The sequence below is a fragment of the Gopherus evgoodei genome, chromosome 7, assembly GCF_007399415.2.
Source record: "Gopherus evgoodei ecotype Sinaloan lineage chromosome 7, rGopEvg1_v1.p, whole genome shotgun sequence".
NCBI classification, from domain to species: Eukaryota; Metazoa; Chordata; order Testudines; family Testudinidae; genus Gopherus; species Gopherus evgoodei.
Genome location: NC_044328.1, coordinates 89,357,618 through 89,383,077, shown reverse-complemented (window position 1 = coordinate 89,383,077; position 25,460 = coordinate 89,357,618). Strand labels below are relative to the sequence as shown.

Here is a 25,460-nt window from a genome sequence, read left to right as displayed (position 1 = left end):
CAAAATGAAGACAGTTGCTAGCTTTAAAGCCATGCCTATTCAAAAATTTATTAATGGTAAGTTAACTCATTAAAAAACTAATTAGGAATTCAATTAGGTTACAAAGTTTGACAAACTATGTTTAAAATTTAATCTATTTTGTCAAAAGCAACATCTGTAAGAAGAGAGTATTCTTAAGGGACAATATTCTTAACAGTCTTTTTTTTTTTAATTAAAAAAGCAAGGCAGTCACAAAAAACTCATTTGCAAAGGTTAATACAGCCCAAAAGGCATTCATCTCCAGTTTTCTTGGTTTTAGGACATGCTGAAGCCCTCAAGAACCCAAATCAGAATTTAAAAAGTTAGGTCCTACTCCCAAGACCGTATCAAAATGGCCAAATCCCTCCAACACAAAGGTCCTGATTTTGAGACATGCTGAGTACCTACAACCGAAGTCAGCGGGAAATGATCACAGTACCTCTGAAATCAAGCCCCAAGGCTGTGGTACACATAAGTGAGACTTATGATACACAGAAGAGAAATGTTTTCAGTGAGCAGCCTTTTTTGAGAGAGTCTAAAACTTGCATTGTTTTTGCTACATAAGGATTTTTTTTTTAATCCTATATCCTGGATGCCTTTGAATTTTTTTTTATGAAATCACTTGCTAGAGAAATAAGCATAATTTTACAAGACATTTATAAAAGTACAAGCTTCCCTCTATCAGTGAAGCCACACAAATGAGATTAAGCCAATCCATAAGACATCATTGCTTTTACATGATGCCTTTAAAAAAAAATAAGACATTCAGTTAAGTCATGGCATGTGTGTCATCTGAATAGGCAATTTTTTCCAAAATAAGACAAACTACTTTCTTTTAATTATTAAGCGTTATGATAGGATAGTTTAATTTGGGCAATTGATCTTGGATTATCACCAGATAAGTCTGCTCAATGGTCTGCGGGGAGATGTTGGATGGGATGGGAACTGAGTTACTGCAGAGAATTCCTTCTTGGGTGCTGGCTGGTGAGTCTTGCCCACATGCTCAGGGTTTAGCTGATCGCCATATTTGGGGTCAGGAAGGAATTTTCCTCCAGGGCGGATTGGCAGGGGCCCTGGAGGTTTTTCGCCTTCCTCTGCAGCGTGGGGCATGCCTCACTTGCTGGTGGATTCTCTGCAGTTTGAGGTCTTCAAACCAGTTTTGAGGATTTCAATAACTCAGTCCTGGATTAGGGGTTGTATAAAAGTGGATGGGTAGGGTTCTGTGGCCTGCCTTGTGCAGGAGGTCAGACTAGATGATCATATTGGTCCCTTCTGACCTATGAGTCTATGAGTCTATTTGTCAATTAACAAAATCATTGGATGGAGGAAGTGTAATTTTTTTTTAAATTACTGTCATACTTTTCATCAGTATCTTATACTATTTGTATAAGCCTATCTTTTCTATGACAGCTGTCAACATTTGGGGTCAAGTTTATCTCCAGTGCAAATGATGTACATACGGCTGTAGAGATCACTTAAATCCTCAACTTGATGAGGAACTAGAATTCAAGTGGAGATCTCCTGAATCAGGATGAATGTTGCCCTTGGTGGATATACCTTCAAGTTCTACTGCTATATGTCCTCTCCATATCAAGATTAAAAGCCTATTAGACGGATATGGTTTTTACTATTGGAACACTCCTTTTCCTTATTAATGAACAAACAACTGTAGTTTTCACATTGACATCAGGCAAATCAATGTGTACACTCATTCTCAGTCATCAGAACAGTAAAAACTTCTTGTAAAAGCTAATTCAAGCAGAGGGGAAAAAACACTTTTACCTCCTCCTTCCATTATTTTTCCCAAAAGTAGAACAGCAGTATGCGTTGCTACTAAACACCGAAAGCAACATTAAGTATAAAACCACCTTATAAATCCAGGCTATTCATTTTCTTACCGCACACTTAATGAGCCACCTCTGAAGCATTTTAAATAATCTACAACAAGGAGCTGCTTAATTTCTCTCATGTCAATTAATATTCACTGCAGGCATATCACTTAAAAAAATCTTCCATGCAAGCCGAGTTTCATAAGAGCTATTTAGGGAGATCTTAATTACTATCCATCTGCTAAAAAGGAGAGCAGAGATGGCAGAAATTAATTCAAGTCGCCCCTCAAACTTGGCTACAGTTTGAGAGTCCCAGAGTATACAGCACTAAAGCCTTCACTCTGAGCTGTCTTATCACCAGGGTATTTAAACACTAGATAACCAGTGAAGTAGCACTGTGTACACCCAAAAGGTTCTCTATTCTGCTCCTCTTCCCTCTCCCCATTTGTGAGGGTACATTTTCGTCTTCTCTTCCTTCTCCCATCCCAATATGAGTCCATGATAAGAAGGTTGAGAGGAAAAAGAAAGGAAGGCACGACAACAATCTTTGGAACAATAAATGCTGTATCAGTGGGCAGAAAGACAGACCTGAGTGCTGTCAGCACACAGCTGAGTCACAAAGCCTGAGCCTCTCAAAATGGCTGCCATCTCCAATAATTACCTCTTATGTTACCCCTTCAGTAAAGCCTTAGTTACTTATAGTACATGGATATTTAATATTTTTTTCACATAAGGCATCATTTTATATATTAAAAGTATTATTTGGTTTATTTGCCATGGATACCCATTTTTAACCAAAGATCCCCCTGCTGAAGAAACAAGGTGCAAGTACTAACTTTGGGATGAGTGAGTTTGCTCAGCTGTTTGTTTTTCTCTCTCTTTCAGGTCATTTCAGTTATTTCAGTTACTGGGTTAGCTGGGATTATGTGTCTGGGGATTGTTTGAGCCTTTGTTCTCTGGATCATCCTTGATCATCTTTGATCTGCCTCAATCAGCATTGTCATCACCCTCCTTCTGTGTGATTAACAAGTGGGTAGGGCTGACCTAGGAGGGAAGGCCTGAAAAGCCAGAGGCTAAGCAACCAAAGGGACCACAAACAAGGGAGTTTGGGAGGGACTCATAATATAATCACTATGGTTAGGAAGGGCCGCATCACCGGTGCCAACACTGCTCCTGTCTCCTCCACCTGTACCCAGACAGATAACCTAACCATGGATGCCTCTATCCAGATCCTCGTGTGGACCTGCAGTTACTTGCAGAGACTGTGGCCTGCATTTCCCACTCACAGAGCCAGGCTGGGGGGAAGGAAGACATCCAGTGTGAAAGGTGCCTGCTGGTGGAATCTCAGGAAGCACGTGGGAGAGCTATAGGAGGAGGTGGCTAGGCTGAGGAGCATCTGTGCCCAAAAGGAATTCATTGATAGTATTCATATGGAGACTTCCAAGGCTAAGGAAGCTATCCAGCTACAGAGGACTGCTGTCATGCCACCGGGGTAGGAGGATATGGCTCTCTCATATGGAGGACACTGGCTGCTGGTTACTTCTGGCAGCAGGTCGTGCTCCATCCTACTCCCAAGCCACCCACTGTGGTGATGGAAAACCGCTATGCTGCCCTGGAAGTGAGCAATGAGAAATCACCCCCAAAGGTGGAGAAGGAGAAGCCACGTACCCCACAAGGCTGGGAGGATCACAGCAACCACTCCCAAGAGGAAATGTCAGGTAGTGGTTGTCATAACCTAGTCCCAGATTTGGACCTTAACGTCCAAAATATGGGGGTTAGCATGAAAACCTCCAAGCTTAGTTACCAGCTTGGACCTGGTAAAGCTGCCACCACCCAAAAAATTAGAGTGTTTTGGGGCACTCCGGTCCCCCCAAAAACCTTCCCTGGGGACCCCAAGACCCAAATCCCTTGAGTCTCACAACCAAGGCTGGGAGGATCACAGCCACCACTCCCAAGAGGAAATGTCAGGTAGTGGTAGTTGGTGACTCTCTTCTGAGGGAGACGGAGGCACCCATCTGTCACCATGACATGGCATCCTGGGAGGTATGCTGCCTGCCAGGGGCCCGTATCCGAGACATTATGGAGGGATTGTCGAACATCATCCAGCCCTCTCACTACTACTCCATGCTACTCATCCATGTAGACACTAATAATACTGAAAAATATGACCCTTGGCAGATCAGACGTGACTACAGGGCTCTGGGAGTAAGGGTGAAAGAGTTGGGAGAGCAGCTAGTGTTCTCTTTGATCCTTCCAGTCAAGGGTAGGGGCCCAAGCAGAGAGAGATGCATCCTGGAGGTGTTGCCAGGAGGGTTTCAGCTTGCTTGACCACGGAATGCTGTTCCAGGAGAAGGACTGCTAAGCAGAGATGGGGTCCACCCATCGAGGAAGGGGAAGAGCATATTTGGATACAGACTGGCTAACCCATTGAGGAGGGCTTTAAACTAGGTTCAAAGGGGGCAGGTGACCAAAGTCCACAGGTACGTCAAAAACATGGACACTTTGGGGGGAGCATGGGTTGTTACAGCAGGTATAAAGGAGAGACAAGACAGAACTGGGGGCGGGGGGAGAGAGAGAGAGAGAAATCAAATCAGTTTCTTAGTTCTCTGAATACTAATGTGAGAAGTATGGGGAATAAGCAGGAAGAACTCGAAATGCTAGTAAATAAACACAACTATGACATAGTTGGCATCACAGTCCGACTTGGTGGGATAATACGCGTGACTCAATATTGGTATATAAGGGTACAGCTTGCTCAGGAAATACAGCCAGGGGAAAAAGGGCGGAGGTGTTGCCTTGTATATCAAAAATGTATACACTTGGACTGAGGCTGAGATGGAAATAGGAGACATACTTGTTGGAAGTCTCCGGATAAAGATAAAAGGGGTAAAAAACAAGTGTGATGTAATGGTAGAGGTTTATTACAGACTGCCTAACCATGAAGAAGAGGTAAATGAGGCTTTTTATATACAACTAACAAAATCATCCAACGCATAGGACTTGGTGGTCATGGGGGGACTTCAACTACCCAGGCATCTGTTGGGAAAATAACACAGAAGGGCACAGCTTATCCAACAAGTTCTTGGAATGTATTGGAGACAATTTTTTATTTCAAAAAGGGGAGAGGCTGTTCTAGATTTGATTTTGACAAATAGAGAGGAACTGGTTGAGAATTTGAAAGTGGAAGGCAGCTTGGGTGAAAGTGATCATGAAAAAGGTAGAGTAACGAGTTAGGAGGGAGAACAGCAAAAAAAGAGAATGGATTTCAAGAAGGCAGACTTTAGCAAACTCAGGGAGTTGGTAGGTAAGATCTCATGGGAAACAAGTCTAAGGGGAAAAACAGTAGAAGACAGGTGGCAGTTTTTCAAAGAGACATTATTAAGGGCAGAAGAGCAAACTATCTCACTGCATAGGAAAGACAGAAGTATGGCAGGAGACCAGCCTGGCTTAATCAGGAGATCTTCAATCATCTGACACTCAAAAGAGTTCTACAAAAAAGTGGAAACTAGGTCAAATAACAAAAGATGAATATAAACAAAAGTATGTAGGGACAAAATTAGAAAGGCCAAGGCACAAAACGAGATCAAACTAGCTAGAGATACGAAGGATAATGAGAAAACATTCTACAGATACATTAGAAGCAAGAGGAAGACCAAGGACAGGGTAGGCCTGTTACTCGGGTGGGTGGGGGGAATAAGAACACAAAATGTGGAAATGGCAGAGGTGCTTAATGACTTCTTTGTTTGTCTGAGGTAGGATCAGAGGGTAAAATAAGAAAAGAACAAGTTAAAAATTACTCAAATTAGATGTCTTCAAGTCACCAGGGCCTGATAAAATGCACCCTAGAATACTCAAGGAGTGGAGATATCTGAGCCATTAGTGATTATCTTTAAAAAAGTCAAGGAAGGTGGGAGAGATTCCAGAAGACTTGAAAAGGAGAAATATAATGCCAATTTATAAAAAGTCAAATAAGGACAACCTGGGGAATTACAGACCAGTCAGCTTAACTTCTGTACCCAGAAAGATAATGGAGCAAATAATAAAGCAATCAATTAGCAAACATCTAGAAAATAATAAGATAAGTAAGGGTCTGTATGGATTTGCCAAGAACAAATCGTGTCAAACCAAACTGATAGCTTTCTTTAACAGGGTAACAAGCCTTGTGGATGGGGGGAAGCCAGAGACGTGGTATATCTTGACTTTAGTAAAGCTTTTGATACTGTCTCGCATGACCTTCTCATAAACAAACTACAGAAATGCAACCTACGAGTAGCTACTATAAGATGGGTGCAAAACTGGTTGGAAAACCATTCCCAGAGAGTAGTTATCAGTGGTTCACAGTAATGCGAGAAGGGCATAACAAGTGGGGTCCCACAGGGATCAGTTCTGGGTCTGGTTCTGTTCGATATCTTCATCAATTATTTAGATAATGGCATAGAGTGTACACTTATAAAGTTTGCAGATGATACCAAGCTGGGAGGGGTTGCAAGTGCTTTGAAGAATAGGATTATAATTCAAAATGATCTGGACAAACTGAAGAAATAGTCAGAAGTAAATAGGATGAAACTCTAAGGACAAATGCAAAGTACTCCATTTAGGAAGGAACAATCAGTTGCACACATACAAAATGGGAAATGACTGCCTAGGAAAGAGTACTGCAGAAAGGAATCTCGGGGTCATAGCGGACCACAAGCTAAATATGAGTCAACAGTGTAGCACTGTTGCAAAAAAAACAAAAAACAAAAAAACAAACATCATTCTGGGATGTATTAGTAGGAGTGTTGTAAGCACAATTGGAGAAAGTCCAGACAAGAGCAACAAAAACTATTAAAGTTCTAGAAAACATGACCTATGAGGGAAGATTTAAAACAAACCCAGTTTTTTCATCTGCAAAAGAGAAGACTGAAAGGGGACATGACTACAGTTTTCAAGTACATAAAAGGTTGTTACAAGGAGGAGGGAGAATTGTTCTTCTTAACCTCTGAAGATAGGACAAGAAGCAATGGTCTTAAATTATAGCAAGGGAGGTTTAGGTTGGACATTAGGAAAAACTTGCTGTCAGGGTGGTTAAGCACTGGAATAAATTGCCTAAGAAGGTTGTGGAATCTCCATTACTGGAGATTTTTAAGAGCAGGTTAGACAAACATCTGTCAGGGATGGTCTAGATAATACTTAGTCCTGCCATGAGTGCAGGGACTAGACTAGATGACGTCTCGAGGTCCCTTCCAATCCTATGATTACTTCGGTGTGTTTTATTTTATTTATATATATATAAAAAAAAATCACAGAGTTGTCATTTTGTTTCTTGTTAAAATTTTTGAACTGCACAGTTAACTCTGCATGTAATGACAACATGCAGGCAACTGTCCAAAAACTAATTTAATCTGATTTGGAACCATAAACATAATCACTTAATCATAATCATAGGCTACTGCATAGTGTCTCTAAGGACAAAGCAAAGGTCATGCCTTAATGGTGCATTTCCACATCTTAACATGTTCAGATTTCTTTTAAGCTTAACGTTTACTCTGGTTTTCCTTGTTTGGGGATAATTGCAGTATCTCTGTAACATATTTTATCCAAAATTACTGATCGGTACTCAACCTTAAAAATTTATCTAAAACTAGTTTTTCTCTCGAAATGTATATGTGGGTAAAAACATATGGGTATTTCAGACAGCTGTGAGACTAAATGTGTTTATGTGGAGTTTGATTCTGTCCAAAGAAACAGGTTATTTATTTAGCACTGCCTCAATCTTATGATCCAATTTGAAGCCTTTTTTATTATTGGAGGTGGTTAAGTTACTCCTGGAGATTTGGTCACTAGCACCATCTCACTAACTTTACTCCAGAGGGGTAGAATGGAAACAAGCCAGTAATCACAGTGTATTACTAAGCAGAAGTGAAATAATAAATATATGCAAGATACAGTACCAGTAGCATTGACCATTATTCTCCAACAGCTTCTCCACCATGTGCTCTACTCTTACAAACCAGCTTGGTACAGCTTTGTAAATTAGAGGGGTATCTGACCTGTAAGAAAAGAGTGCACAAACAGGTTGACATAGATATATTTTAAATATTTTGAATATCTTCTTACCTAGCAAACAATACATTGTTATGATGCCAACTTCCTCTCTCCACAACCAAACACTTAAATAATCAATATTTAGTTAATGTACTGACAGATGAATTTCTGCACACAAAAACACAGACTTCTTAGGAATTATTGTACTTAGTCTATTTTTGTAACAATTCCATATTTTCAAAACTCACAACAAAATGTAGCAAATTTAGTTATTTTTGATCTTGAAAATAAACAAGAGAAACTGTATTTGTGGGGGATTAATTTTATATTCCTACACCTTATTTTACCTCTGACTGATGTATATCAATGCTGATTTTAATGTAAAACAAGTCAAATTCTTAAGCCTTCCAACTGAGTTTATGTTGTAGCACTTCTGACCACATATAAAACCAACCTGAAATGTTATTAAAGAAACAAATTCATTTAGGCATGTTTCAACTTGCAGTTTAAAATACTACAAAAAATTAATAAAGAAAATTTTAAATATTAACACTCGGATTCATAAAGTTTAAGGCCAGTTTGATGTTCTGTATATCACAAGCTATTAAATTTCACACGGTTATCCTTGTACTGAGCCCAATAATTGTGTTTGAGTGAAGGATATCTTTCAGAAAGGCATCCAGTCTTGAAGACTTCAAAATGGAGAATCCACCACTTGTTTTAGTAGTTTGTTCCAATAATTGATCACCTTTTAAAAATGTATGCCTTATTTCTGGTCTGAATTTGTCTGACTTCAGCTTCCAACTACTAGTTCATATTATGCGTTTCTTCAGTAGATTTAAATACCTAGTATCTTTTGCCAGGGAAGGAATTTCCACACTATAATTAAGTAATTTTTCATGCTTCTTTTTGATAAAGTATTTCATCTGTTTATGTTAAATTTCTCACTGTAGGGCATTTACTCTTTCCAGTCCTTGAATCATTTTTCTAGCTCTTTTCTGCACATCCTCTATAATTTTTAACTTTAAAATGTGAACACCAGAATTGTACTCAATATTCCAATATGTATATTGGTCTCAACAATGCCATATATTCAGAGACTAAAATATCTCCCTATTCCTACTCTCTAATCCTTGCTTCTATATAATTTGCACTATTAACTCGGACCCCAACTTTATAAAAAAAAATTGTTTAAAATGTCTGTTACATTAACAAAAAACCCAGGTTTGGTTGTACAGGATCATATTTTAGTCCATTTGCAGTTTTAACGAACACTAGGGGTTCAATCATGCCCGAGCTAAAGATTTCTTATTTTAACAGTGGAATACTTATTCCAATATTCTGGAAATGAAGGTTAGAGCCAAGATTTTCTGAAGAGACTAGTGCTAGTTCTGAAGAACCTGACTTTCAGAGAATAGGTGCTCAGCAATCATAAAAAAGTCAGACCCTTTTAATGAGTAGAACAGAAAAATTGAGGCATCCAAAAGTCACCAGGGCACTTTAGAAAACCTTGCCCTAAAGCAATACAGGTTCAATATATAAATACCTCCCTAGCAGGAGAACCTCAAAGAGTAAAAGGAGCATAACATTTTCTGAATTTTGACTATGTTCAATACTGTATATGATTCTTCACTTGATCTTCTACCACTATCTTTATTTAGTACAGATTTTCTTAAGAACTAGAATAGGGCTCTTTACTGTTTGTCCACAGCATGGAGCACATTTTAATAGAAACTGTTTTAGGGATCACCCCTCCCCACCCATCCCCATTTATGGGCATTCAACATCTCTGGCATGCATAGGAATTATACACACGAAAAAGTGATATTAGAGAAGTAACGAATTTTAACTATCTTGGTGCAATTTTACATTACAAATACCACAAATGCTGCTTAGCTGATTGACAGAGTGCTCTGTTGAAGCTTGCTATCCAAGTTAAGACACCCGTGGACCTTTTCTTTCCAGTAATTCCTGCAAGTCCCTGTATGTAAATTAGTAGATTTTCTTCACTGCTGTATTTAAAATCTCATTTTTAGTAAATGAAAATAAATTCCATAAGTGAAACAGTAAAGATAAGATTTCAATATAGGTTTTAATTCTCCTACACCCTCATCAATTAGAAGTGTATCCACTTATGCTGTTTGACCTAACAGAAAGCGGAACCAGATCCAAAAAATGACCAGAAATATAAAGGTAAGATTCTCACTGCACAGTCGCTTCCACACACCAATCTCTGTCCTTTTCATATACAACATCAACAGGTATTTCACTTAGCAGTCACTGGGTTTTTTTCCTCACTTATTTGACAAACATGGGTTAAAACAGAGTAGGTCATATTAATTCTAGCCATCCACTTGTTACACCTCAAAGGCATCCCACTAAGATGCAAACAGTATCTTATGTTTGGATGTAACTACAAACCAATTCCTCAGTATTTATTTTCTTTACTGTATACAATACTGACCACAAATAGGACACAAACCAGTTGTAGGACTATATGTACATTGTAGTCTATTATAAAACTCTGAATCTTCATTAGGGAAACTAAATAAAAGGCTCTCTATGCAGGGGTGCCAATTAGACAATATTTAAAATGGGTACCAATCACACACACACAATTTTCATAGACTTAGGATCTCACAAGCAAAACAATTTTGTCCAATTAAAAAAAAAAAGTCAATGAATGGAATTTTTGCATGAAGAATTATAGTTTTCAGTCACCTCTCAAAAGCTTATTGCTGCCACCTGCTCAATGCTCTCTCCAGGCAGGTTAATACTGAGCAGATTGTAATCTGGAGCTGGAGACTGCTTGATGGTGATGGCCAGGGACTTAGTTTTACCTGAATTAGTAACCAGATCAATACATGTTGCTTCTTATCCAGTCAGATGACCATCAGCTGCAGTGATTCATCAGTCTGAACCAACAAGACAATGTCATCAGTGTATTTGTCCTCCAGGGATCAGTACTTTCACATCACAAGGGTGTTTACACTGAAGCCGACCACCTACAATAACCTGGTCAAATGTTTTTGCAGCTGGAAGAGCCAAAAGACTCTGTGCAGCTGAAGCAAAAATAACCAGTGAAACCTTGCAAAAGGGCCATTCTGGTATCCTAAACGTTGGTGGCAATAGTGATCACTAATACTAAACTCTTACATAAAGCACTATCAACAGATCCCCAAGTACTTTACAATGGTCTACCATTATCCCAGTTTTGGATGGGGAAACTGGCACAAAGGGAAAGTGACATGCCCAAGGTTATACTACAGGTTTAGGATAGAGTTTAGGCACAGCATTCTCTCTTCTTAAAAACACTGCTGTCTGCATAAATGAGCAAGGTCCCTATCCAGTCTGCTTCTGTACTTGGAGTGCATGTTTGACAGACATTTGTAAGCAAATATCCCGAAGAATGACCAGCTACTATTTCCAAAATGCAGCCATTACTAGCAACAACCCAATCTTAAAACACTCAAACATCTTGCCTATATCCATGGAACTACTTCACATCAAGGATTAGCCTGAAGTTTACAGAATACTGATGAAAATTAAGAGGTAGCTCAATTGTTGTGAGAATACTGTGCCTAGAGTTGAGCGTTCCTGAGTGACAGAAGAAAGGAAAGGAAACTCTACTAGCAAAGCTTGTTAAAGCTGAGAAGTGGGAGTATGATTCATGATGCCTGATAACGGAAGTCACATCACTTTTCTTCTTCAATACTGTATCTTGGTCTCTATTTCCCTTTAATCCCAGGCTATAAACTTAATTGTGCAATTAAGAGTTACAACATCTATGACTTTTACTTTACGGGGAAGATCAAGAGCCTGCAGCAGTAATGTTCTTGCAGTATTCTTTATTGCAGGGAAGAGAAAGTATAGGAACATTTATGTTACCTTAGAAAACTTCACCACCTAGGTTTGACCCCTGCCCTCAGCTATGACACATCTGCAAGTGGAACCCTCCCCGCACCAGGGCAACCCTTGTGGCAGCAGGAGCACTATTGAAAAAAAGAAACTCTTCTGAAACTTCAGGCAGCTAAGAGGTATTCCAGGAGCAGGCACCTGGTTTCAAACAGGGGCAAGGGTATGATCAAGCACCAAAGCTTGCATTAATGGGGATTTAATGGGGATGAAATCTTATTCTAGCATTTCAATGGTAGAGCTTGATATTCTACATAATATTGTATAATCTTACACTGAAAAGAATAAAGCCTTTACTGTTCCCTCTACTAACCCCCACCAACAATTGTACACCCAAGTCAATATCAGCTGGGATTACTCCTTTCTGTCTGATAATAGTTAAAATTTCAGGAAATACCTTTTCCACACAGAATCCTTGGAGTTTCTACAAAGTGAAACAACAATTGAATATATTACAGCAATGTAGAGCTAGTAACAGAGTTAATGTGCAAAGAAAAAAAAACACTCAGTAAAACAGCTCAGGCAAAACCCTAGGGTGATTCAGAAGTAATAAGGTACCATCCTGAAGCTATTATCATTAAACCAAACTTAATTCAAAAGTAAAAAAATCAACTTTATTTCAGTCATTTAAAATATTTGTTATTCTGCTTTGCTGAAAACTTTCTCTGCACATGCTAATGCCTGACAGAGCCATGTATCAAATGTCAAAACATATCTAAGCTATATAAACATTTTAAGAAAAATCTAAAAGGAGCACTAACTGTAGATTACTGTTGATGTTCAGCACCAATAATTCTTTTGTAGAAGTGATAATGGGAACATGCTCTCTGGACACTTACAAAATGTATTCTCTCTTTAAAATTCCTCTATTTCAGCATGTTAGAGAAATAGAAGCTACACATCACTTAGCTTTAAACTGGAATGAGCATCCCCTCAAACCCATGAGATCTTTTTGTACATAAGGAGAAGGCGGATGGAAAAACTGCTTCTCTGCATCAGTAATGGATTGCTGTGTGTCCAATACATATTTCCAGTAATTTTCTAGTCCAGTGGTTCTCAACCTTACCAGACTACTGTACCCCTTTCAGAAGTCTGATTTGTCAGATGTAACCCCACCCCCGTCAGAATCACCTCACTCAAAAACTACTTGCTTACAAAATCAGACAAACACAAAAAAGTGTCAGAGCCACTATTACTGAAAAATTGCTCACTTTCTCCTTTTTACCATGTAATTATAAAATAAATCAACTGGAATATAAATATTGTATTTACATTTCAATGTATAGTATATAGAGCTGTATAAACGAGTCAGTCTGTATTAAATTTTAGTTTGGACTGACTTCACTGGTGCTTTTTATGTAGCCTGTTGTAAAACTGGGCAAATATCTAGATGAGTTAATGTACCCCCTGGAAGATATTTGTGTACCCCTGGTTGAGAACCACTGTTCTAACGTATGTTTTTAGACTGCATTTTAATTTGGCTGAGACAATGTGGGTAAGATAATATCTTTTATTAGACCAACTTCTGCTGGTGAAAGAGACAAACTTTCGAGCTACCCAGAGCTCTTCTTCAGATCGGGTATTTGTCTCTCCTATATCCTGGAACCAACATGGCTACAATACTTTTAACTTGGCTGTCTATATTTAATTCTGGATATCCTTACTACTTTTCCATTTTCTTTTATGCAATGTTGTTGTAGCTATTATCACCTGTGGGAGAAAACTTTTCACAAAGCAATTACTCAATATCTGACCTCTCAGGCGTTACCCTCAAGGGAAACCCGCACAACACATTCTAAAGACGAGCCTGGGAGCTCAAAATTTTTAACTCATAACTTTGCTAGACACTAAAAATCATGGACTCAACAGACACCCTGGATTTATGGCTTATTAGAACAATCTATAATCCTCTCTACATTCCCCCCTTCCCCATGACTGGATCAGTATTAACTGGACACTTCACCTTGAATGGTTGCTCCAAATGCATTAACTATTATGTTAAACTATCTGTTCCACCTTGTATTTAGCTGTGACACTAAGGCTTCACCTACACTGGAACTTCGTCAGCAAAATTTTGTCGTTCAGGAGTGTTAAAAGCCTGAGTGACAAAAGTTTTACCAACTAAAAGCACCGGTGTGAACAGCGCTTTGTTGGCAGGAGCGCTCAGCTGCCAACAAAGCCGCTGCTATACTGCGTGCCTTATAGCAGCATGGCTGTGGTGGCACACCCATGTCACTAAAAGCAAGGTAGTGCAGACAAAGCCTGAGTATATTTCCCAGAGCTAAAGAAGAGCTCTGTGTAAACTCAAAAGCTCATCTCTCTCACCAACAGAAATTGGTCCAATAAAAGATATTACCTCACGCATCTGTCACTCTTCCCATTTTGTCATTTTAATAATCCTGAAATAAATTTAAATTAAGAAATTGATTTCTAACCCATCATCCTTTAAGCTTTCTACCTTTGCTTTCACTGTGGCTGATGACACAAAATATACAACCAACAGCTATAGGTTCTTGATGTTGCTACAGCTACAGACATGCACAGAAAGGCTGGAATTACTGACATTGCAGACTTCAGATGTCACACTTCCTTCTATCTCTTATCTTTCACAGTTCTTAGATTGCCTGTTACTGACAGTTTTATCAAGTTAAGCACTGTTGGTACTAGGATATCAAGTTCATGTGGGGTCACATTTGTCACTAATGTCTGTGACGTTGCACTCTATATGATTTTATGAAAATATGCTAATGAGTTTGAATATAATGCAACTGAAATATGCTTCATGCAAAAGGTCTCTTGTAAGGTATCATTACAAAGCTTATCGTTTACTGAGTGTGGTCATCCTATTTGTATAAATGTATCACTTGTTTCTTAAACTAGAAATATGAAATATAACTCTGAGGGCCTATTGTAATTATGTAAAGTGTGGGTCATTAATGGTGGCTTGGAATCCCCATAAGCCAGGACAATTGACTGCAGATGGCTGTTTTACCTGTAAGTCTTCCTGTATACCTGTGTGCTGGCAAGTGGGTAATGAGGTCTTACAGTGATATGTTATCATGTCACCTGAGCTGGAATCTATCTTTAACCTGGTGCTTTTCCATTGAGAAGAAGAGGATAGGAACCCAGAGAGAGACAAAGGATTCCCGCCTTATGAAAAAGATATATAAGTGGGTGGAACAGAACAAAGGGAGGCAGCCATCATGAGAAATCCCCTAGCTACTGCCTGAGCTGCAACCAGGGCTGTATCAAGGGAAAAGACTGTGCCCAGATTAGGAAGGCATCCAGTCTGTGAAACTTATTGAAACATCTCTCAGGGTGAGATATTATCTGTACTCAGTTGTATTACTGTATTAGGTTTAGATTTGCATGTTTTATTTTATTTCACTTGGTAATTCACTTTGTTCTTTCTGTTACTACTTGGAACCACTTAAATCCTACTTTCTGTATTTAATAAAACCACTTTTTACTTATTAATTAACTCAGAGTATGTATTAATACCTGGGGGGCAAACAGCTGTGCACCTCTCTTTATCAGTATTACAGAGGGCTAACAATTTATGAGTTTACCCTGTATATAGAGCGTAAAACAGATTTATTTAGGGTTTAGACCCCATTGGGAGTTGGGCATCTGAGTGTTAAAGACAGGAACACTTCTGTAAGTTGCTTTCAGTTAAGTCTGCAGCTTTAGGGTACATGGTACAGATCCTGGGTCTGTGTTGGACCAGACTGGCGTGTTTGGCTCAACAAGACAGGGTGCTGGAGTCCTGAGCTGGCAGGGAAAGCAGGGGCAGAAGTAGTCTTGGCACATCAATTGGCAGTTCCCAAGGGGGATTCTGTGATCCAGTTTGTCACAATGTCAGTTAAAGGCACTTTGCAAGGTTCCATTTTCTATGCGCTTTCCAAGCTGTCACCATTTTCCCCTATTGTTTGTTATTTGCTTTTAAAACTTATCTGATTGTGCATCATAGCAGTAGCATGATAACATACAAAGGACCCTAGTTCTGAACATGTATTAAAGGAAGAACAACTCTTGACATTAGCAAGCAGTAAACCTTGATTTAAATAATTGGAGTTTGTGTTTTGCATTTGTACTTTTTAGCTATATTCCTAAAGAAAGCTTGATGCAAATTAGTTGATAACATTAAAATGTTGATTTGCAACTAAATATAGCTTTTACGCTACATTTGGAATTTCTTTCTGCTAACCACAAAGATACACTACAGCTATATACATTTACCTAAGCAATTCTATATCTAATTTAGTCAAATTCTTAATTTTTACATTTATTATGTTAGAAAATGGTGAATATGTTTATTTGCTTTATAATTTATTTGCAATTTACAAGTTCTATTTGTGCAGAAATTCAAATTCAATTAATAATTAACAGAAATAGGATTTTAAAATAGTTTTAACTTATTGAAAAATCTTAAATGTACTAGTTACATAACTTTTATTAGCAGAATCTTTATCAAAAGATGTTTTGCACTTTAAATTAAAATTGATTAAAAAAACTCTATTTAGTGAATTTAACTCATTGTTTCTAGTTGCCATGTGCTTCAGGTTTTTAGAACTAGTAGATCTTATCTCCTCTCACAGCTAGGTTTTATTTATAGATTGGAAGAGGGAAGCCATTTTTGTTTCTTTTTAAAAGTTCCTATTTGGTTTCTCAGTTTTGAATAAACTAGGTTAGTGACCTGAACTAGCTGAATAAACTGAAATGAAGAAAATATTCTCTCTGCACCTACAGAAGAGGCTACTGCTGTCAAAAGCTGGTTTAGAACTTCAGCTAATTCTGGTTCTGTGGTTTGACTTTCTTCAAAATTTCAGCAGCAGGCATGTACTGCTTAATATCAGGATGGATAAAAATCAATGATTTAAAAAAAATAAAATCAGATGTTATTTTAAATGGATTTTTTTGAATAAAATGCTTTTTTGAGGGGAAAAACCTATCTAAAGATAGTTTTAATTAAATACCTTATAGCTCAAAGATATATCATGGAGTAGGACTATAAATTCTAATTCTATAGTATTAAACAATATATCCATGCAATGTTTAAGGAAAGATTTTTAAATGAGTTCCAATAGTTCATGGATGAGGGACCCAATCTTACGGGGTTCCAGAGGCTTCTGTATAGATTATTTAGGTTAATATTTCTGTCTACTCAATGGGACTCAGTGCTCAGTCAAGAAGATACCATCAGAGATGCCTAGTTTTGCAGTTCTCAAACTGTGAATTTGTCTCTCCAAAGATAAGATGCCTGTTAACAGCAAAAATATTTTTAAATAAATAGAGAGAGAGGTAAGAAATAACAGACCTCAACCCTATTGTCCCTCTGCAAATTTGCGTACACAGAGTCAATCCCTTATGTCTCTCAAAGTGCAAAGTTTCAAAAAGTTCAATGAATAGAAGATTGATGGGAGCAGAATAGATCTAGACAGGGAGAAGAAGTCTGGAGTTCAATGTGAGAAAGGAGATACCCGCAGTAGAAACAAAAGTGAAACTGTTTGAGCAGCATATTCCAGAAGTCTTGAGGTCTTTCTGAGTGTAGCCTTCATCGATTTGAGGTCTACCATACCATTCTCTCACTAGAAGGGAACACCAATAATCGCAGCAGGCCATAAAAGAGACTCAGTTTTGGAATATTTTAATGAAGTGCCTCTACCTGTGGGTAAGACAGGCATGCATGCAAAATGCAAATAGTGCAACAAAGAAATGCAAGGCCTCATGGCCCGAATGAAACAACATCATGAGAAGTCTTCCTTCTCAGGAGGAAGCTGTGTTAATGATGATGAAAAGAACATGTCTGAACATGCAGGATCTTTAGGTTGGTAAACTTTTTTATTTCATACTTCTTTCTTAATTGCTGCCTGTCTTCCTTCTACACTATTCTTGAATTCTCATGTTTGAGAAAAAAAATATACCGTAGTTGTTACTCTATGGTACTATCATTTTAGATGCAGTTGTGATAAAAAAAATAAATAGCCAGATCTTCCTTTTACAATTTCACCTTTAAAGTACTACTAAGTGTCATTGAATGCAATCAGTAATACTAAATGAGCAGTATGGTAATAATTACAAAACTGCACTGACTTATTTTGTTTAGGAGAATCCCTCCTCAAATACAGGATTCTGAAGACTATCCACCTTCAAGATCTCCATCCTTTTCTATAGTTTCAGAGTGATCTGCCAATGATAGTGTTTCAGTCACATCATGTACGTCACATAGCCACACCGTATCACCTGTACCAAAAATAGATTCAATTAGTGTAGTGACATATGCCATCATGTGCCAGCATGCCCCTCTGCCATGTACATTGGCCAAACCAGACAGTCTCTACGCAAAAGAATAAATGGACACAAATCAGTAATCAGTAATCATAACATTCAAAAACCAGTGGGAGAACACTTCAACCTCTCTAACCACTCAGTGAGGGACCTGAAGCTGGCAATTTTGGAACCAAAAAACTTTAAAAACAGACTCCAAAGAGAGACTGCTGAACTCGAATTAATATGCAAATTAGATATAATTAACTTAGATTTAAACAGAGACTGGGAATGGTTGGGTCATTACACTAATTGAATCTATTTCCCTATGTTAAGTTCTCCTCACACCTTCTATAGTCATCTCAATTATCACTTCAAAGGTTTTTTTCTCCTGCTGATGATAGCTCATCCCAATTGACTGGACTCTTCCAGTTGGAATGCGTACTTCCACCTTTTCATGTTCTCTCTATGTATAAATATCTCCTGTCTGTGTGTTCCATTCTATGCATCCGAAGAAGTGAGCTGTGGCCCACGAAAGCTTATGCTGAAACACATTTGTTGAGTCTCTAAGGTGCCACAAGTACTCCTGTTCTTTTTGCAGATACAGACTAACATTGCTGCTACTCTGAAACAGAAGAAGGGAATGTCTTCCTTACAGAAACAATTGATACATCAGGAAATGCACACACAGCAGAATATTTACAAGAAGTAGCAGTAAAAGCTATAAAACTATGGGGAAAAAATTGAAATGTCTAGTATGCAGCCTGGTCACAGACAATGTTGCAAATGTATCCAAGATGAGAAGAAATTATTAAGGGAATGAATAGAGTCCCAAGCTAACAACATACGGCTGCAGTGCTCATTTGATGCACCTCCTAGCCAAAGCCTTCAGTGTTCCAGAAATAAAGGCTAATGTTGTTGAATTGCAAAATACTTCCATAACAATCCCTTTGCAGCAGCTGCTTTGAAAAAAGTGGGAGGAACCAAGCTAACTCTCCCACAAGACGTGCAATGAAACTCAGCAGTGCAGTTTTGAGCACTATATAAAGAACTAGCCTAATCTGATGGCAGTTTGTGAACAAAATCATGAAAAAATAGATGGCACGGTCACAACCAAAAGTTCTCAACACTGGGCTTAAGAGAAATGTTGAACACATGCTGAGTACCCTGAAGCCTATTTCTGTAGCCTTGAACAAAATGCAGGGAAATAGCTGTTTTATTGCTGACACTGTTGAAATCTGGAAAGAACTGAGTGAGATCTTAAAGAGAGAAATATGCAATGACAGAGTTAAATTACAAGCATTTAAAAACAACAAATGGTACAAGCATCATCTCCAGTTCATTTTCTTGCAAATATTCTCAATACTCTGTACCAGGATCAAACCTTCACTGGCTATTACATGGACATCCAGCAATCATCCCTCCATAATGCCAACTATAACAAACTTCAAAGCTAAGGATGAACCGTACAAAAAAAATATGTTTGCTGATGTTTTAAAGAAAGTCACACTAGTGAACTTGTGGAAGTCACTTAAACACTTGGAGTCAGAGACTGCTGAAGTGATAATCTCACTTTTAACAGCAGTAGCTTCTTCTGCCAGTGTAGAAAGAATATTTTCTTCCTTTGGACTAATTAATTACAAATTGAGAAATCGTTTTGGACCTGAAAAAGCAGGAAAGCTTGTTTTTCTTTTCCAGATGATGAACAAACAGGAAAATGAAGGTGAAGATGACTGAGTTAGCTGCACCACCAAATGACTTAATAAATATCTGCTTCACTTACCTTTGGTAAATGAAACAATCAATTATTCATTTTCCAATATAGCTGTAAAACTAATCTGAAAAGTTTTCAAAATAAATCACTTTAAAAATGTATAGTGTGTACCTTCTAAAAATAAAACCTAAATCTGAGTTGTAAAGAATATGTATTAAGGTTATAACAACCAACAAGAAAGCAATTTTATGCAGAAATCCATGATTAAATCGTGTCTTCCTGACCAGTGATTTAAATCATTAATTAAATCAATTTGATTTAAATCAAATCTACCCTGCTTAATATTTAATTTAATTTGAACAGATTAGAGTAAATGTAGGCCTTAACAAATGCTGTCATCATTTCAAACAGGTTTATTTTTTGAAGTAAAACCATATTTGATTAAATTTTTTATTTAAATTAAAGTATCTGATTTAAATAAAAACTTGTAAAGTTTGTTTTTTTTAATATTAATTTTTATCACCTTTGCTTGATCTGTTAGGGAATTCAGAACTGCCCACTTTCACGGAGAAGGATGAAGAATAGTTAAGTAACTTAACACAAAAATCTGGATAACATGCCTTCATTAAAGCAGCTCAGCCTCAGCTATGTTATCCTGTATTTCTCAAACCAAACCTACTACGAAACTCTGGGAGAAAAGAAAATAAGCCAATAATGTATTCCTCTACTTAGCACACATCCCAACTATGGTTTTTGCTTCTGTTGGCACTGAAATGAAGTTTATAAGTGACTGAAATCTGTTATTGCTTTCTTCCAACCAAGTGTCTGCTTTTAAGTATTGCTTGTGACTTACTATCATCAGTAGAAAAGCAAATGCAGACTGTAGTAGTATTACTGTCTCATTTAAGGCACCCCTGTAATATTGGTTTGGCTTAACGCCCAGCACTGTAAAGTTTGCTACATCAGAAAAATTAGATCACATTAGTTATTAGTATAAATTCTCCCAGACACAGCAATTTGCCAACTCATCAGGGAAACAATACATGATGGGTATTTTTCCCTTCTCCCAGGGTAATCCCAACCTAGATAAGCTAATGATGTTGTTCAAGGAGAATTAAAGGTTATCCTTCATACAGAGAAAAAGAAATGCTCATTTCCCAAGGATTCCACCTAGTGGCATTAAAAGAAGTCTGTACTTTTCTACGTATCTAGATTTATCTAGTCCTTATATCAATGCTGCTGCCAAATGTGTTGAGTAAAATTAGTACAATTTTAAAGCTTTTTCAGAAATGAAACAGCATTAAAAATGTGTTCCTTCTTAAAGAGAGACTTGGATTAAAAACAGTTTAAAACTAAATATTCTTACCAGATTACTGAACTAAATTTTTAAAAACCTAACTTTGTTCTTCATTGTTTAAGGTCTTTATTTACTTTTCCACTGTCCATCTGAGAAATGCATAGCATTGAGCTATTTTCATGTACTGTTTTTCGTTCACTTGGCTGCACTTTTGGGCTCCCAACATTTCACATAATTGATAAATTTCTACTGGTCTAGGGCAGTAGTTTTCAATCAGGGGTCCAGGACCCTCTGGGGCTGTGAGCAGGTTTCAGGGAGTCCACCAAGCAGGTCCAGCATTAGACTTGCTGGGCCCCAGGGCAGAAAGCCAAAGCCCCACTGCATGGAACTGAAGCCCAGGGTCCTGAGGCCTGCCACCTGGGGCTGAAGACAAAGCCTGAGCAATTTAGCTTCACAGAGCCCCAGGCAATATCCCTGCTGGCTACCCCCTAATGCCGGCCCTGGCTTTTATATGGAGAAAAACAGTTGTTGTGGCACAGGTGAGCCACAGATTTTTAGCATGTTGGGGGTGGGGCTCAAAAAGAAAAAAGACTGAAAACCCCTGGTCTAGGGTTTTCTCAATATTATACAAGCAGATAAAATCTAACTCAGTGATTTAGATGTCTGACTCTCTCAAGTGGTTGAACGCAAACAATCCTGTGTATAAACTTCATATAATGCAATTTTCCCCTATATTTTATTCCTCACTCCAATGCGTTCAAATATGTAGTCTTTCGGAAGAAAACAGAAGGTCATATTTGTCAGTAGATTTTGGATGCATTATGACTTGAAGTCTTTAGCTTTATATTAGGCTGAGCTGGGCAAGGACCCAAACTGTCAGCACATTTTAGAGGTCTGCATGGTGGATTACAATGGAGCAGTGGTTCTCAGATTTTTATCTCAAAATTTTTTGTTTGTTTGCTGTTGTTTTTTTACAGTCACAAAGGATTGAGAGATTCAGGTCATGAGACGATCTGAATGGGAGACTGTTGGAGTCACCAGAGACTGAACTAATGAGATGGAGCTGGGCAGGTGGAACTGCTTCTCCCTCCCCTTGTAGGAGCCCAGTGAAGCAGTATTGCCCCGGCCCTGGAGCTGATCATTGTTTTGACAGGGTCAGGAGCTTTTCTGGTATTGGGTAGGAGGAAGGAGACTGAGCAGGGGTGGAAGAAGCCATGTGATGGGATGAGCCCCTTGCTTAGACTTCTATTCTGCCCTCATGATCCAGGGGGTTTGCTTATTAACAGCTAGAGGCTTGTAACCAACTTGCTTTCACTAGCTGATTAGCACTATAATTGGTAGCTCAATATTCGTATTCTTCTGGACAATTTACAACTCAGTGGCAAAGCACAAAGATGTCCCTTTAGTTCAGTGGTTCTCAACTTGCAGCCCAGTCAGGACAGAGCTGCAGCCCATGTGATATCCTCAGGGCCATACAGGTAGTTCTGGATATGGCCCACAATGGTAAATAGATTGAAAACCACTGCTTTAGAGAAAGCCTTCCAACTTTGTATAGCTAACAGTAAGGGGTAATTATTGCCTTACGTAACAAATCTAAAAAAAGCAGATTTCAGACACCTTTAAAAGAAAGGCTTCATGCAGTGATCACAGCACAAGGGTTCTCAAGACTCTTCCCAAGTGTGGCCTGCAATTGTTTAATCGCACCCCTCCCATCTGCGATAGCCATCTGCTACCCTCCCGTTCACAGTTGCATAATATCCCTGTAGCAGCTACAAGAATTTATGACATGGATACCTATTTTTAGTTACTTCTAATGGGATTTAACAACATGAAATTAGGAAGACAGACAGCACTGTGTGACCAGCAAGAGGTCCACAGACCATTGGATGAAAGCCGCTGTGGTAGAAAAATTCTTTAACTCAAGACTGACTATGATTTATCTACAAACACACAATTCCAGAGGTTGAAGAATCACAGCCACTGACACTACCAGATTAATAATCTCAATGAATAAAACAGGCAATGTTGTCAGAGATATGCCAGTCTTTATAGCCTCCATGTGAGGAGACAGAACTAAAAAAAACAAAAAAAAAAGCAAACTGAAAAAAGCATTCAGTGGATCTCACAGCAAGACAGATTCTGAAGACATCATTTAACACCAATGAATGTAATTTATTCTCCTTCAGTTTATTTCTTTTCCATACCAAATATTTAATGAAGTGCTTAAAAATGCATAGAGGAAACCCAATACAGTAACTCCTTGCTTAACGTAGTTATATTCCTGAAAAATGCTACTTTAAGCAAAACTATGGTAAGCAAATCCAATTTCCCCATAAGAATTAATGTAAATAGAGGAGGTATGGTTCCAGGGAATTTTTTTTCCACCAGACAATACACAATACATATACGTACACACAGTATAAGTTTTAAACAAACAATTTAATATTGTACACAGCAATGATGATCGTGAAGCTTGTTGAGGTGGTGAAATCAGAGGATGGGATATCTCCGAGGGAATGTCTTACTGCTAAATGATGAACTAGCACTCAGCTGAGCCCTCAAGGGTTAATGCATTTTTCTTAGGGTAGCCTCACACTCTACAAGGCAGCACAAATGGAGGGAGGGGAGACAGCATGGCGCAGAGAGAGAGAGAGAGAGAGAGAGAGAGAGAGAGAGAGAGAGAGTGTGTGTGACATGCATTGCCCCTTTAAGTACGCTGACCCCACTCTACATACACTGCCTTTTTAAGTAGATCAGCAAGTTGAGACAGCAGCTACTGCCAGCAAGCTCCCTCCATCCTGAGCCCTGTCATGTCCCCCCACAGCTCTGTGGAGATGGGGTAAAGGAGCCGGGGGAGGGAGAACACCGTGACATTAGCACTCCTCTTCCCCGCTGCCCTGCACAGCAAACGGGAGGCTCGTGGGAGCATCTCCAAGGTAGAGGGCAGGAGCAGCACACAACGGGGGGGGAAGGACAGCTGAACTGCCCGGCAATTGATAACCTGCTGGGTGGCTGCCACACAGGGAACTTAGGGGAGTCGGGAGCTGGTAGTGGGGCTGCCGGGCCATCTTGGTTCCAAGCCTCCACCGCTAGCTCCAACAGGCTGCTCTTTCTGCAAGCAGTGGACAAAGTGGGCGTTATAAGAAGGCACTGAATAACTTTAAACGAGCATGTTCTCTAATTGATCAGCAACGTAACAATGAAACAATGTTAACCAGGATGACATTAAGTGAGGAGTTACTGTATATGCTACAGCCTTCAAAAAAAAAAGAAAAAAAACTCCATGTCATCATTAGGGCTCCCAAAAGCTAACTTTTTAAAAATATAGTTAGAAATACAGTATTTCTCATTTCATAAAATGTAATGATACTTATCTATGGCAGTGCACTCATTTCCACACTAAGCAACTCGAAGGTAGCTATATGAATATGAAAACTTGTCCACAATTCACCTTTGCATGATTACAGTATACAGCCTCACCATAAAAGGAAAACATGACTGGCCTCACACGTTTAATTCTATATGTGAAAAAGTTCTAGATTTTTCAAGTGGATTTATCTTTTTTGTTGCTTTTACTCACTCCAAATTTAGCACAAACCGAAACAGAACAGTGATATCAAAGTCTTAATTTTAGCAGCCTCCAAAGCTTCTAACTCATGTTTCCTCCCACAATAGCCCTCCACCAACCCCTCTTTTTCCAATAAGAATAAACTGGAATAAAGGATGGAAACTGTGTGTTGAGTTGGGTAATATATATTCTATACAGACACACAAATGCAGCTCAGGTAGAATTGCAGTTGGCTCTGCAGTTCAATTTATATATTTTGGGTATCAAAAAGTTTCTTAGGGAGAGAGGGAGAAAAAAAAAACAAAAAACAAAAACAAAACAAAAAAAAACCACACAACTTATTTACTTCTGCCCACCAGCCATCCTCAAAGGCTCAATAAGCACGATCTTTCCTCCAGCCAAGAATTATGTAGCTCTCCCCAGACCTAGTCAACACTAACAGCTAGAAAGGTGGGGTTTCCCAGGTGTGATGAACTTCTTCTCCAATCTCTCTAAGGAGATGATAATTCATGCCAAAAAGTAAGGGCAGCAACACACCACCATGTCGAACAGGTGAACAATCCGCCCTGAAATGCTTAGCTAAAGTATCCCCTCCCACCTTTTTTTTTTTTTTAATATTAATGTCATTTTAGTCTGAGAGAGGTCATATTTACATATATTAGATTAATGATGCTTATCTAAAGGTCCTTAACTATACAAAAGAGTCTGGTTATCACATTCACACTTTCAAAAGGTGAGTAAAACTTACAGGCAACTTGAGCTTCAATTGGTTTGAACAATTGCGGAGTATCTCCACTTTTAAGTGACAAATTGATGCTGTACCCT

General features: G+C 38.6%; 1 protein-coding gene across 7 annotated transcripts in view; it reads right to left on the bottom strand.

Moving 5' to 3' along the window:
• Nucleotides 1–25,460, bottom strand: part of IARS1 (isoleucyl-tRNA synthetase 1) — a 221,617-nt gene that overhangs the window by 120,596 nt on the left and 75,561 nt on the right. For all 7 annotated transcript variants that reach the window (XM_030569119.1, XM_030569123.1, XM_030569118.1 and 4 more), the window contains one exon: nt 7,781–7,879. In XM_030569119.1, the coding sequence (XP_030424979.1) occupies nt 7,781–7,879 (99 nt within the window). The remainder of the gene's footprint in view (nt 1–7,780; nt 7,880–25,460) is intronic.